Here is a 14,015-nt window from a genome sequence, read left to right as displayed (position 1 = left end):
GCAAGGCTGCCTAATGTTCAAGATTTTGTTGAAATGCAACAATAAGTAACATGTTATGCTTCACCATGGTAACCAACTTGACCTACCTGTGAAAGATGAACTTGGCAGTATTAGGTAAATTTTATCAATATTTGCATTAAGATTTGTGATCATTAGAGTGGAGAATCTCTCTTAGTTGATGTCATCAACTCTACCAAGTGTCTTAATTTCCGACGCAAGCAACAATGTGATTGTAAAACACTATACTCCTCATATCTTTCATCATCGCATTTTCTTTTCTTTCTGTCAGTATATGCTCTGCACTGGAGGGCGATCTTTTGAAACTGTTCGTGCTCGTTGGTGGTTCCTTGTCATTAGTAACTGTTACTCTGACGACGGCATTGACTTTGAGTTCCACATTACCATGACCAACGGTGTTAAGTTTTGGACAAGCATTTCTCAGCGGATGAAAGATGTAAGTACAAGCGTATTGAAAATGAACAGAGAGAGTCAATGAGGGACAGCGTGTGTTCGCGAAATAGTTGATCTTGTCTGTCTATTCTATTATTGGTAGAATTTCCATGTGTAAACTATCAGTCAAGTTCATGCAATGTGTTGCAAGTTTATTTTGCTAATTGTTGTGTATTTGTTGCGATGTGAATTCTTTGAAACACATTATTTGCATGCTGCACTGTCTTTACACTTTCACAATCTGTTCATTGTGGTGCCTTGAAGGATTGGGAAAACTATAGTGATTCATAAGTCAATTATTTCTTCTGCATGTATGACTATGACTGTACATGCAAACTTTGTCAAGGGCACCATTTGTTTGTTTGCTTTGTGTGAAAAAATAAACTTGCATAAAAACAAAAATTCAAAGGAAAACAAGGGATTAATCCCATTATCAATAGTCAATGTCAACAAGATCTGATGCTTAAACAGTTGATTGATGCATACTAATACTGTTTTGTATAAGCCATGTCCCAGTTCTTCTCTCCACAGTGATTAATTAAAAGGTCAAAGGTCCAGGGGTTAGAACCAATAAAGGAAATCCAATGTGAGGTTTTCATTTCTCGTTATTCTTCTTTCATCAGACATTCTGGAAACAGACATGACATTCCTGTTTGTGTACTTTGCAATGTTGCTTATCACGGCCTACTTTACCAGTAAGTAACGCAACACTGCTGATAGCTCACTTTGTGCAGTGTTCTCAGCCGTTACTTGTGTTCATGAACACTGAAGCTGAAATTTTCATTGATACCATTCTTGGCGATAAACTCTTGACTTTGATTTGAATTTGATGAATTGAATTTATTGCCATAGAAAGCAATATTAAAGAAAGTATAATTACAAGTCTTGCAGTAATAAATACCGGTATATTAAAAATATTATGTAAACTACACAGCATACAATAGAAAGATAAAAAATACTGTACTTTTGCCAGCAACTGAAAAGCTCAAGAAGAGCTGATATCTGTGTTTCTATTGCTTGGTTATATTACTTCTTGTAAATTTAAAAATGAGCGCTGACAAAACACGGAAAGTAATAACATGTAACAGGTATAAGATGCACATATTTAAATTCTACATACACAGAGACATCTTTCTTCAAAACTAATGGAATGATAAGTCTGAAGCAAGGTGTTGTGATTTCAGCTCATACTTTGAAAAAAAATGGATAAAAACATTTAGTCTAAAATAGTAACCAAAAGATTTTTTCAGCCAAGTGAAGACACTGTCTATGCTAGTTTATATGTGAGTTAAGATAATGCTTTGATTTTTTAAAACCTTTTCCTACAAGTCATATTGCATACATAAAATGCAAATTGATTCATTAAATGCTGAAAGAATATCAGTAAAGCATTAATTATCTACTGATATTTCAGTACCATTTGCTTGTTGATGATACCTACCCAGTTAAGATTTGAATGACGGAAAACATAAGCACTGTCAGAGTATAGTCACAATGTACATGCACATATCATTCTCAATGTTTTACACAGAGATACTGGCCGACAGGAATTTGCTGCACTCCACTTACAAACTGTTCATCTGGTCCATGCTGGCAGAGTTCAGCAGTTTACTGCTGTTGACCATTGCGTTGGGTAAATACGGATCAACGGGTGTCCGCATCCACGGATTGGAAGTGCTTGGTGAGTTGTGAATGCAGTTCAATTGGTTAGCACCGAGTGCACTAGTCACCAGTGGAACTGTAGATGAATTTGATTGTATTTGTGCAGATCTTTGTTACTTACCAATACCAATTGCCAGATCAAGTCCATTTTGTTGGCACAGCCCTATTGTTATGTTCAGAGTGAGCTTTTTAAACTAGAGCACGAGACACATGACTCGCATGGTACAGCCATTAACACCAATCGTACCGGCCTGTATCATTTCCCTATCTACCGAGAATGTAAAAAGTAACAGTAAGGGATAGCCAAATCCCAGACTTTTTTCACCTATTTAGTATGGTATGGGGTGGCAGTTTAGTCAATAAATATTACGTTTACAGCATTAATGTTGACGCCTTGGTAAAAATGATATAAGGGGAACATGTTATACCACGCTGGTTTCAACCAACTTGACCTGATGGTGATGCTTGAACTTGGCAGGATAAGGTTTAATTCAAAGAACCATAAATGTAAACTATATGGTTTATGTTGCTGGTGGATACAAGGGATATTCAATTTGTTACATCCTCGTGACTTTTGTCAGCATGAAAGGGTAAAATACACTTCAAGCATCACTGTAAATTTTAGAATATGATAGAGAAAAACACTCATTGGTCATCTGGTCATAGCGCTAAACCTGTTTACCCCCACTTTCCTGCAAACAGAATCACAATTCCCATTGATAACAAAAGGTTTAGACCATACCATGGTGGTGACAGGGTTGATAGATAACAGACCAGGGGCATGGCCACTCAAGTGGAGAAATTCCATCATGTTTTGCATAGAAGAAAAGATACCGTGTTTCATCTCTGCAGTACACCGTTTTCATGACAGTGAAATTTATTCTACCATTTATAAACCTGTCAGTTAGTTACTTTCTCTTCAACATTTTTATTTTACAGCTAATTTGATCGGTGCTGCAGGAATTCTGGTCTTTATTTTAATGATTGTCTTGCTTGGAAAAGGATTCACTGTCACAAGGTAAAATGTCACAACTCTCTCAGTGGTGATTTTTAACTTTTTTTAATTATCCACTTATGTACAATTTTGGAAGAGAATTCAGAATTGCTCCTTTTGAAATCCGTACCAAAGGTTTGTGTGTGTTTGTGTGTATAAAATCTGTTGAAAAATCCTTTATTTTACCATGTAATCAATGAGAATAGACCTAAATATTGCAAATGTCTGTAGTGCTGTGTTTTGATAGATATATTGACAGTGTCTAAGTGTCACTTTCTTTGAATGTTCAAGGAATCCTCATTGATATAATTTACAAAAATTGAGCATATCATAATTTTTGTAAGAAATTAAGCATGAGATGTTTTACGAGGCGGTATGCCTCATTTGACTGCTGCCATGGCCACCTAAGTGTTGATTATGCTTGTCTGGTGGCACTAAAGTTGAGTAGAGCAACCTTGCATGATACATGTAGTGACATTTCTGTCGGCACCCCATATGGACACAAAATACCTGAAATACTTGGACTTGTGTGGGATCATGGCAAGAAATATGGGTCTCTTAGTGCTAGATTAAACGTACAAATGATGTTGACAATGGTGATTTAGTATCTGCTGTTACTCACATTTCAAATGTAGCCGGTATTATAGAGCATCACAAAATATTTTTTGCATTTTGATTTATGAACAATTATAATAATCATCATTAGGGAAAGACTGCATTAACTTGCTACCAAAAACCCCTGACCCGAGGTTTTTCTACACAGTGTAGGCAAGATGGGATGGAAGTTGTCTATGGTCGACCATTTTTTAGACATCTTTCAATAAATCGTACAACATCAGCAACTGCTCGTTTGAAATGATATTGGTGAAAAAAGGGTCAAAAGATAGTGATAAATGGCCCTTTAATGGAGCTTTCCCGTATTGTACAATCCTCAAAGCCAACACTCATTTTTCTTGTTGTAGTTTTGAGATCACATTGTGTAATACTGCCTGTTTTATTTTCACCTTTCAAAGAGCAGCACCTTTTATACATACACTATCAGATATAGAGGCATATAATACTCACAGACATACATACACAGAAATAAACAAACCCACACAGAGGTATAAATACCATATATTCGAACACACCCACAGCAAGCACAGTTTGGTAAATGGACCAGGGTTAGGGGTGGGCCACTTCTGTGTTCGTTACATGTCTTTTCATATGTTAATAACAATACAAAAGAATAAATTTTCAAAACAAAGAGATATGAAAATTATTTCTTGTTATTTAAAGTGGCCGTCCCTCTGTATTTCCGTGCTGTGGTGAACACTGTGGACTGAACGTGCAGGCATGAATTCTGCTTTATCTTCAGGGGTACTTTGAGTAAGACCAGTTTCATGAAGTTGGCTACATTCATGACCATGTACACTATTACATACTGCATTCTGTACATCTATGAAGAGACCATGTTTGATCCAAGGGATGTGCTCTACAAATATGAATCAGTTGCCGGCTATGGTTTGATTGGACTATTTTTCATTGGTGAGTGGCTTGTATGTGTTTTTATAAATGTGTATATCAACCACCTTCTGACATGTACCTCAGATTTCGAATTTCATAATTCCATGTCTGCTGCCCTGACTGTTATGCTGAAAGCTCAATCAGTTGTTATATAGTTTTTGATTCATTTTCCTTTTTTTTCATTTGTTGCTGTTTCTTTGTTAACTCCTAACACCATTTTCAAAATATTCAATTTCAATGTATCGCCAACAACATAATTTGTGTACTGACCACAATTCATTTGTCAACATTTCAAACCTATTTTTCAAGTTTACAGGGCTACAGTTTTGTATATCAACACACTCTCAGGGGAAATATAAAAGGAAGAAATAAGTTTTACATGTGTAAATGCACAATGAGATCGACACAGCTATTGTCCCTGTGAAAATGCTAGCATACCCCTCCTCAATGTCTTCACATCCACCTTTCATCCACCCCACACTTCATTGTCATGTATGCCACATCTTCCCACCATGCTTCCGCATCTTCACTCTAACCAAAGCTCTAACCACCTCCTCTAGGTTTTCTGTGGACGTACTACGCCATCTTCTTCTCCATCAAAAACTACCCTGAGAAGGTCTCTTTCTATGTGCCATTTGGTTTCATTTTCGCCCTCTGGTGGCTGGCCACTCCAGTGACAATCTTCATCTGCAACCATGCCCTTGATGCCTGGGTTAGGTTAGTCAGTATTAGTGAGAATACTTGGTTAGGTTAGTTAGTATAAGTTACACTATTGGGTTAGGTTTATCTGTATAAGTTAGAATATGGGGTTAGATTGATCGGTACAAGTTAGGATATAGGGTTAGATTAGTCACTTTAAAGGGACAAAGTCGGCCATTTTTTCATGAATTTGTTTGATACCAAATACTATTTATATTGTTTGACATGTTGAAAGATACTGAATGAATGGGTGACCATGCGTGTATTTGACATGAAACCATCGAGAAAATGAATGATCATGACCATTCATTCACTTTCGCGATGGTTTCATTTATCGTGCCTAAACCGGGGTCGAATACATCCATGGTCAGCCATTCATTCAGTACCTTTCAACATGTCAACAATATAAATAGTATCTCGTATCAAACAAAATTCGTGAAAAAATGGCCGACCTTGTCCCTTTAAGTGAGAATACTGGGTTAGGTTAGTCAGTATAAGTTAGAATACTGGTTAGTCAGAGCTGTGGTTCCATAGCTATAGGGTTTTCAGACGACATTCCTTCCTTGTACTATTACGACTTTTAACCCATCCATCACAGCTATGGAAACTCCATATACAAATATCCAAATCCGCTCTTCGGCACCCTGTGCACAGTTTGTTTGACGATATATCAAAAAGTTTTGGTCGAAATTACAAATTGCCAACACTCATCAACAGCTCGGTTACTACGATCAGAAATCGACTGCACAAAATTCACCAAAATACCACCTTTTTTCTAGCTTTTGCCAACATGTCTACCCAGAAACTTATTTTGCTAGCGTAAAACTGTTGATCCAGGCTCAGTGCAGCACGTCACTACAGTAACGTGATTGGTGACCTCGTAACTTCTTCTAAACACAGAGATGATGGCCGGCATCATCAGTGGGGTCTCGTTACTAAACTTCCAAAAGCCCACGGGAGGTTAGACTCAAAGATCCATAGCTCAAGGGTGCTCATTATGCTCGATGTAAGAGGGGGGAGCATAGAGAACATCCTTGAGTGACAGATCTTTCAGTCGAAACGAGCGTTGTGTTTAATCTGTGTGTGTGTGTGTTTTCCACCATTAAATTACCAGCATTACCTGTATACATATTGACTACTCACAAAGCAGAGAATTTTCTTACTTTGAGATACATAACTTCTCCTGATACTTGACATTCTGTTATCCTACAGAGCCAAAGTTGTGAACGGCATGGAGAGGGCCGTCACCTGTGGCGGTCACATCTTCTTCCTGTTGCTGACCAGACCCAACGCAGCCAACAGAAACTTTCCCTTCCACATCAAGACAACACAGGTGAGTGGAATAAATTTCACCTGAACCGCCAGACAGGGGTAATGTATCAAATTGTGCAATAGGTGATGTTGTGAGCACATGTATCAAGTTAGTTGGTGGATTGCTGAAATTCTCATCCAGAATTTGTCCTTGATACAGTCAGTGAGTATCATCACTGCAATCTATTCCATTTCTGACATCAATTTCTCAAACAAAATATAAGCTTTGTGTTTACACAGAATTATATCAATAAGGTGAAATCACTAAATTACTTCATTTGCAATTCTTTTTTGTGTATTTAATACTTTATGGCAATTTATGCTACTTTGTATTGAATCCTGTGTATTTTACTGTGTTACCCTGTAGTGTTCTGATACTTCAAAAGGCTCATTCAGAATAAAAAATTATTCTGATCAATGGAAAATTAAAAAATCCATTTAGATGTAAATAAAATAACCACACGTCGTCACACTTTAATACCTGGCCAGGAAATATGCCATTTGAAGTTTCCATGGCAGCCATGCACGTTCAACATCAGTAAATGTTTTTGCTGCAAGCTGGACAAAAGGCAAAAAAACAGCCATACTCTAACAATATCTGACGTGTTTATCAGCAGGACATTTCTGTTTTATTTTGCAGATTGGCACCATCAGTGGCGGTGACGGTGGCGATGCACACAATGCTACCGCAGCCTATACTGTGAGGAGAGACTCCAGCCAGGCTGTCAATCTCTCATTTACTGATCTGTTTGTGACGGACAAAACTCCAAAAGAAAAGAAGGCAGTCATTAAGGTGTGTGCACGTATATCTCTAATATCAGTTATGATAATTTCACGTTCCGCTGTGACTTGTTGCATGTATTTTGAAAATCTTCCGCCTGGGTCTTAAACATCTATAAAATTTGGCTAGAAGTTCTCAAGATTTGCTGTCCCAACCAAACCTTTGCTATTTTCTGTAATAGCCCCATGGGAACATGAAAAACAGATTTTGCATTAATGTATAGTTTTGAAAGGTTATTCATCCATTCTAACCGTTATTTACCCACTCTCTAGTTTTTGTCAGTCATAATTAAGTTGGTTCGATGAAAATTTCACTCGGGCTCAGTGAAATATGCCTTGATAGTGAGCCATATACCACCAACAAGATGTAATCATATGATTGCTTAATACAATGGAAGTGATTATTGAGCAGTAGACAAAGATTTTATTCCAGAATAAACATGATACATTATTGTGTTCTATAGACTCAGTACGCCAAAGAGATCATGTTATTTCTGGCATTGAATTCCTGTGAAACCTCAAACCTTTACTTCAGCATGTGTACTCATCTGTGTTTTGCCTGTAGAAATCTGCCATATTGAAAATATGGTCGACCGCCTTAGACTTTTATGACTCACTTAGGTGGCACCGTCATATTTAACATTACCAGGAATTAATGGGGTCTTTGTGCAGTGTTGGTATAAGATAAGCTATGTAACTTTATTTATTGTCTTTTTCTTTCAGATGGATCCCCTTCCGACGGCGTTAGATGCCGGCACTTCATGGTGTGATCCTGTCAGTCAGACATTCAACACTTCCCAGTGAAAAACAGAAACTAGAGATCACGGGATCATCGCCTTACACCACTTGACTGAAAGCTACAACAATACACACTGACAGCATCACTGACAGCTTTGAAATTTCAGAACATTCATTGACGTTAAACTTTCAAATTGTTTGATATGAAATACAGGCTACCTTTTCAGTGTCTATAATCCTGAAAGAATTGAGGTGTTGTTTTATTAAGACTTGCAAAAGAATGGTATGTTGAGGGCGCTGTTTTCAGAATCTACCAATGGCTCATCTCAACTGTAGCAGATGTATGTCTGATGATGTTTGCACTGTTCCAGCCTTCACTTTCGTTTACATTGTTTGCAATAAATGTAAACACTAGGAACAGTAAATCTTTGTTGTGGTTGTGCTTCTGTTATAGAAAATAATAAGCTGTAGGTGTTAAAGGGACATAAGCTGTAACTTGTGGCAAGTTTTCCAGTATTCTGCTTCTGTATATCAACTACCGTGTCTGACCCTAATCCGTTTGTCATGCTGAAATTTCGAGTATTCTTTTTGTCAACACAGCTTGTATGTGTGTAGTGATCATTGTTTATTGTTTACAAATGAATTCTAGTCCGGACTTGAATACAATTTTCAACAATAACAATGTAGATTATACTCATATAGGTTGTGTTGATATGCTAAATACTTGGCATTAAATTACAGTTTAGGGATTCAATGCAGAAAGTGTAGGGAAACCACAAAACAAAGGTTCTGAAAAAATAGCCAAAAGATACAGCTTATGGAGCTTTAACAGTCAGACGGTATGATAAATTACCCACAATTCTGTTTGATTTATACCAATGAAGGTTACTTTTCTCATAACTTTTTTGGTTCTGCATGTTATGGTTAAGTACATCTAGTAAAGGTACGTCAAGATATTTCAGTAAAAAATTTCAAGATAACCATTAAATATGAACCATACAAGTCATATTCTGCAGGTACTACGAATGCCATACTTTTGGGATGTAAGTTATGACAAACTGAAGGACAGATTCTAGCTCTTAGGAAAGTTAGCATGTACCTAGCCCTTTCCATGGGAAAAATCATCTTTTTATTTTATAAAACAGGTGCAACTAGTCTCCCTATATTCCATCTCATTATTTTGTATGGCTGAAGACACAATCGGTGGAAAAGTTTACAAAAATGTGATCTCGTTCCAAACATTTGAAATGGACATTGAGAATAGTGGTGTGCTAAGAGGTACATTTAAGAAACATTGAAACCAGTCTATGTGTTCTGTCTATATATGGGAAGCATACTAGATTTCACTGAAGATATCCAATGGTACAAATTGTATAATGATTCATGTGCTGGTCCCCGCCTCAGTGACAGCCACAAAAGAGGCAGGTAATGGGAAACCACCATATATGAAATCTGATTGGTTTAATCATGGGGCGCTGTCATTGGCTGTTCAATTTACTTGGAGTAATGCTAAAATTACCACAGCTTCATGATGCGAATGTGGCTAGAATTTAACCAAGAATTAATTATCCATATTACAAGTTTTGTTTGAAATATTGGCAGCTACCAGATTAGACTAAAGAGCACGCGGGAGACCAAAAACTAGCACATTTCAAAATGGCGGTTTGCCTGTATCTGCGTCTAATTACGTGCTGCTTGTCTGGTCACGTGAGAAACAGTGATCAGTGAAATCTGATGGGAGACATGGCCGACTTCACTCAGGATCCCCAATGGTACAGATCATAATGAATCATGGGATATCTCCATTACTGTGAATCATGCATAGTTTGTGTGATTATCCCACCGCCAGATGCCAAATGTGACGTCCAATCACCACCGATATATCTCACTGATAATCAAATCATAGAGCCGTGATAACCCTTTGCACCCTGACCCCCTGGTGACCTATGATGTCATATGGGCATTTTTTTCCAAGCCGGGTTCAAGGTTAATAGCTTTTTCCTGAATACAGTGTTGCATGTGTGACGTTGGCTGACTGAAATTCAAACAAATTTCATCCTAGCAGCATGTGTGCATTTTTAAATCCTGAGTCCAATCCTTTGACTTGCAAGTTTTACAAGTCAAATTATATTATTCATGATAACAAATTACCAGTTTTTGAGTTTTGTTTCTGAAAGTCTTGTCAAAGATTTCAGTAGAAAATATTCAGGCACAGCACGACGTAATTAGCATCAAGCCCCATCGTCACAAACAAACAGTGAGCATGGGTAGTGATTGGCCACTGTGCAGAGAGAGAATGTATTGTCAGGGTAGAGACGAAGAACAATAGATTATTCTAGGCAAGAAAACGGGTAATAGATGTACAGTTTGATGAAATTGATTCTCTTGATATCCCTACAAAGAATTTGTTTGATGCTCTTTGATTGCCTCCCTTTATTATTGGACAGAAACTAAATGTTAGTATCCATTTTTTCCACCACAAAAGAATCCACCATGTACAACGTTGCTGATTGTTTGATGCTTTTGAGAAAAGAAACATTTAAGAATTTAGTAAAGTAGAAGCAATTCTAACCAGTAGCTCTTTGATTGCCTCCTGGTATTATTTGAGTGACAGAAGTAAGCTAGTTGTTTTGCCATTTGTAATCAGTTTGATCACTCTACTGTCACCTGCCATTTTGAGCTTTGTACACATATTCTTCATGGCGGACTCAAACACTGGTAAACCAGAAGACTACAATTTTGATGATAGAACACAGTGTTGATGTGTACCGGTAAAGAATAGTTGAGTTTGATATTTTACCTCCACGCGTAACAGACTGTAGCCTGTAGCCTATAGATTTGATTGACGTTATCAAAAAAGTTTCCCAGGAATGGTCAAGTTGAACACTAAGCTGTAATCCATGAGAAGACTTGGGTGCAAGGTGAATTATGATGGTGATAATTTGTATGCAAACTGGAATAGATCAAGAAGTAGGCTGGTAACCTTTAAGACATTTTATTACAGAAAGTTTCGTATGTAACTACTACAGTCACCGTTCTGGGTCTTTAATCATTATTTAGACCTGATAATTGTGGGGGGTTTATATTGTTGCGATTTTAAGAGACTTGAAAAATGACTGGATTTGACACCATCAAAGAAATATGAAACGTCTGTAAACACAGGTGTGAGTTGGTCATCAAAGTGGCTTTCCTGTTGTAGAGATGTTTTAAGATTTGCAGACTTTTTTGCAGTTTTGCATACAAAATGCATTTCTAAGTTCAGTTTTCTGTGTTATGGAAGGGGAAAGGTCACTCACTCTGAATGAATCATGTCCAAATGAGTTCACATCAAAACAACTGTAATACTTATTTATCAGGAAGTGTAGTATACATGGCTTTGGGTGAGACTCTCCTATAATTTTTTTGTAAAACCAAACCGGAGATTCAATGATTATTTGAGAACTGCGCTACAAATGTGTTTCTGTATTTTGCTTCAGCAGTTTTCATTTCTGCTACTGTTTCACAGGTTGCTTATATGTACACTTATCAACTAAACAGGTTTGAAGCATTATTGATGCACTATATTCACATGTGTTGTCTTGTAAACCGTGGTTTGCCAATTGCATAGATATGTGCTTCAGTCGTTATAACAAATACTCTCCTTGAAACTTAAACAGTGTCTGTCAGGGTCCATACACTCAAAGTCACGCAAAATTCAAGGATCTATTCAGCAATTTTTAGGGATTTTTGTGTCCACCATGCCATCTTACATGTCACTTTTATGTCATGAACCATTCATTTTTTCAATTTTGGAAGATTTTGGGTGGCATTCTAAATTTTTCAGGATTCTCCAGGACTTCCTTATCAAGGAGTTTCCCGGAGACCTTAAAAATTCCAGGAATTTACCGGTGTATGTGTAAGACCCTGGCCTGCATAATAATAATAACTGGTGACTGCCTTGAATGCTGGAAATCTCCAGCCCCGGGCCCAGGATGAATACTTCAAGTGTTGGAAAATTCAGGCAACATCCTGTAAGTTTTTCACACAGTATGGCTGGTGCAGCAGTTTTACAACACAGCTGTAGTCAAGGGGATCTAAATCACTCTACTTTCAATCACACACAAAACGACACTGACGCTGCAATGTGTTTACTAGTACACAGCAACAAAAAAACTTTTATATCTTTTTTTTTCAAAAAAACAAAACAAAATGAGCATGCACACATCCATGTATACACAAATAACAATAAAACATTTTTTTTTCCTCTTTTCTTCTCGACATCAGTAAATAATTTCCATTGCTTTGTTTCTCTTTTCTCAAAAATATAACAATCTTGGGCCACTGATACAACACAGTGCCAACAAAGCTCAGCCGATAACATAGTGTAAGGAAACACCTGACACTTCACAAAATCTAGGACATTGCACAGTCAGTTTTTAAAGTAAAAATAAAAAAAAAAGAAGAAAAAGAAAAAAAAAATATTCAAGTCTACACGTCTTAAGACTTTCCTTGCCAAATCTGCACTTTTTTCTGAATTGTAAAATAAACACACTGTGCTGTGACAAAAGCTTAACACAAAACATTTATATTTTATTTTGCTGTTTCTTTCGTGTTTTTTGTGTTTATATTATAACCTAGGGTGGGTATTTTTTCCCTGTAGGCCGTGAGCAACATAAGAAATGCTAAACACCCAATTTATATTCTACAAAATAGCTCATCTCAGAAAAATTTATTTTGCGCTACAAACTCAACTACCATCAGTTACTTGGCTGCCGCTGGTTTGTACCACAACACATTGACCTGAGGATTGAATTGTCTTTTGTGTTTTAATGGATTTTGAGGTCTCACAGTATACTGGTACAGCTCGTGTGAAATTTGATGGCTTGTACGTACAACTCCAGACCCGGCTCCATTAACATATATCATAGGAGAAGTGGGCCTAGAGTCTGATTGGTTGAAATGTCACCACATGTCATGGTCAGGTGTGAAAGGTCGAAAAGTCCTGAATGAAACTAAATTCACTGAAATAGATAGCCATGCCTTGAGTCTGATTGGTTGAAATGTAATCACATGACATGGTCAGGTGTGAAAGGACAAAAAGTCATGAATAAAACTAAATTCACTGAAATAGATGGCCATGACTTAGCTGTTACAAGATAACATTGGCTGACTCTCAACGGCTAATGAAGCCAATTTGACAGTGACGTGCATAGGGTATGCAACATCATACAGCAGCACCTACCAACAAGATAAAAATAAGAACACCAGTACTGATTGGACAACACATGTCACATGACTGGAGAAGCTGGCAATGATTGGATACAACCAGGTGTGGCAGAATCACCTGACGGTAGCTGAGTTGTAAGAGCAACAAATGTGACAAATTTCTTGATCACGTGATGAAAAGTTTATTAAAGTAGACAAAAGCAACAAGGGTCAGCTAGGCTGGAATATTTTCACATAAAAAGGAAAAGATTGTATCTCAAAAACGAGGAAGGAGTCAGAAATTTGTCTCATCTTTTCCTGGAAAGCAAAGTAAAGTTTCTGAAAAATACAACCTGCGCATATACCAAATACCACTATATGCCAGTTATAATTAGATATTAATATCTATAGTATCTAAAAGGACAAATCTAAAATAGTTATTTTTTTCTTTATATTAGAATTCTATTATACAAACTGCAAGTATATCTACAAGCGATCTCATTGCTTCTCTTGATTGCTACATTCTGAGCACGAGTTTCAGTGAGATCAAGGTATTGCTAGCTGAATATTGCACTGCAAATTATCAGATGGTTATACTCTGTTGGTATTTGATTTTTTGTCGAATGTGTGTTCTTCAAATTTTGCAATGCTTCTTGTGATTGTGGTGATCTAAGAGAGATAACTACGACAC

The 14,015-nt window shown here is 37.1% G+C and overlaps 1 protein-coding gene across 1 annotated transcript; it reads left to right on the top strand.

The window, feature by feature from the left end:
* The first annotated feature begins 318 nt into the window (after positions 1–318).
* LOC139129556 (transmembrane protein 145-like) lies at positions 319–7,608 on the top strand. The gene is made up of 8 exons (XM_070695205.1): positions 319–454; positions 1,074–1,145; positions 1,982–2,131; positions 3,052–3,130; positions 4,464–4,633; positions 5,173–5,329; positions 6,524–6,644; positions 7,263–7,608. Exons 2-8 carry the CDS (start codon positions 1,091–1,093, stop codon positions 7,509–7,511), a joined length of 981 nt encoding a protein of 326 aa, XP_070551306.1. The 5' UTR covers positions 319–454; positions 1,074–1,090; the 3' UTR covers positions 7,512–7,608.
* The last annotated feature ends 6,407 nt before the right edge of the window (positions 7,609–14,015 follow it).

The sequence above is a fragment of the Ptychodera flava genome, chromosome 3 (assembly GCF_041260155.1).
Source record: "Ptychodera flava strain L36383 chromosome 3, AS_Pfla_20210202, whole genome shotgun sequence".
Lineage (NCBI taxonomy): Eukaryota > Metazoa > Hemichordata > Enteropneusta > Ptychoderidae > Ptychodera > Ptychodera flava.
This window is presented reverse-complemented; position numbering and strand designations above follow the sequence as displayed.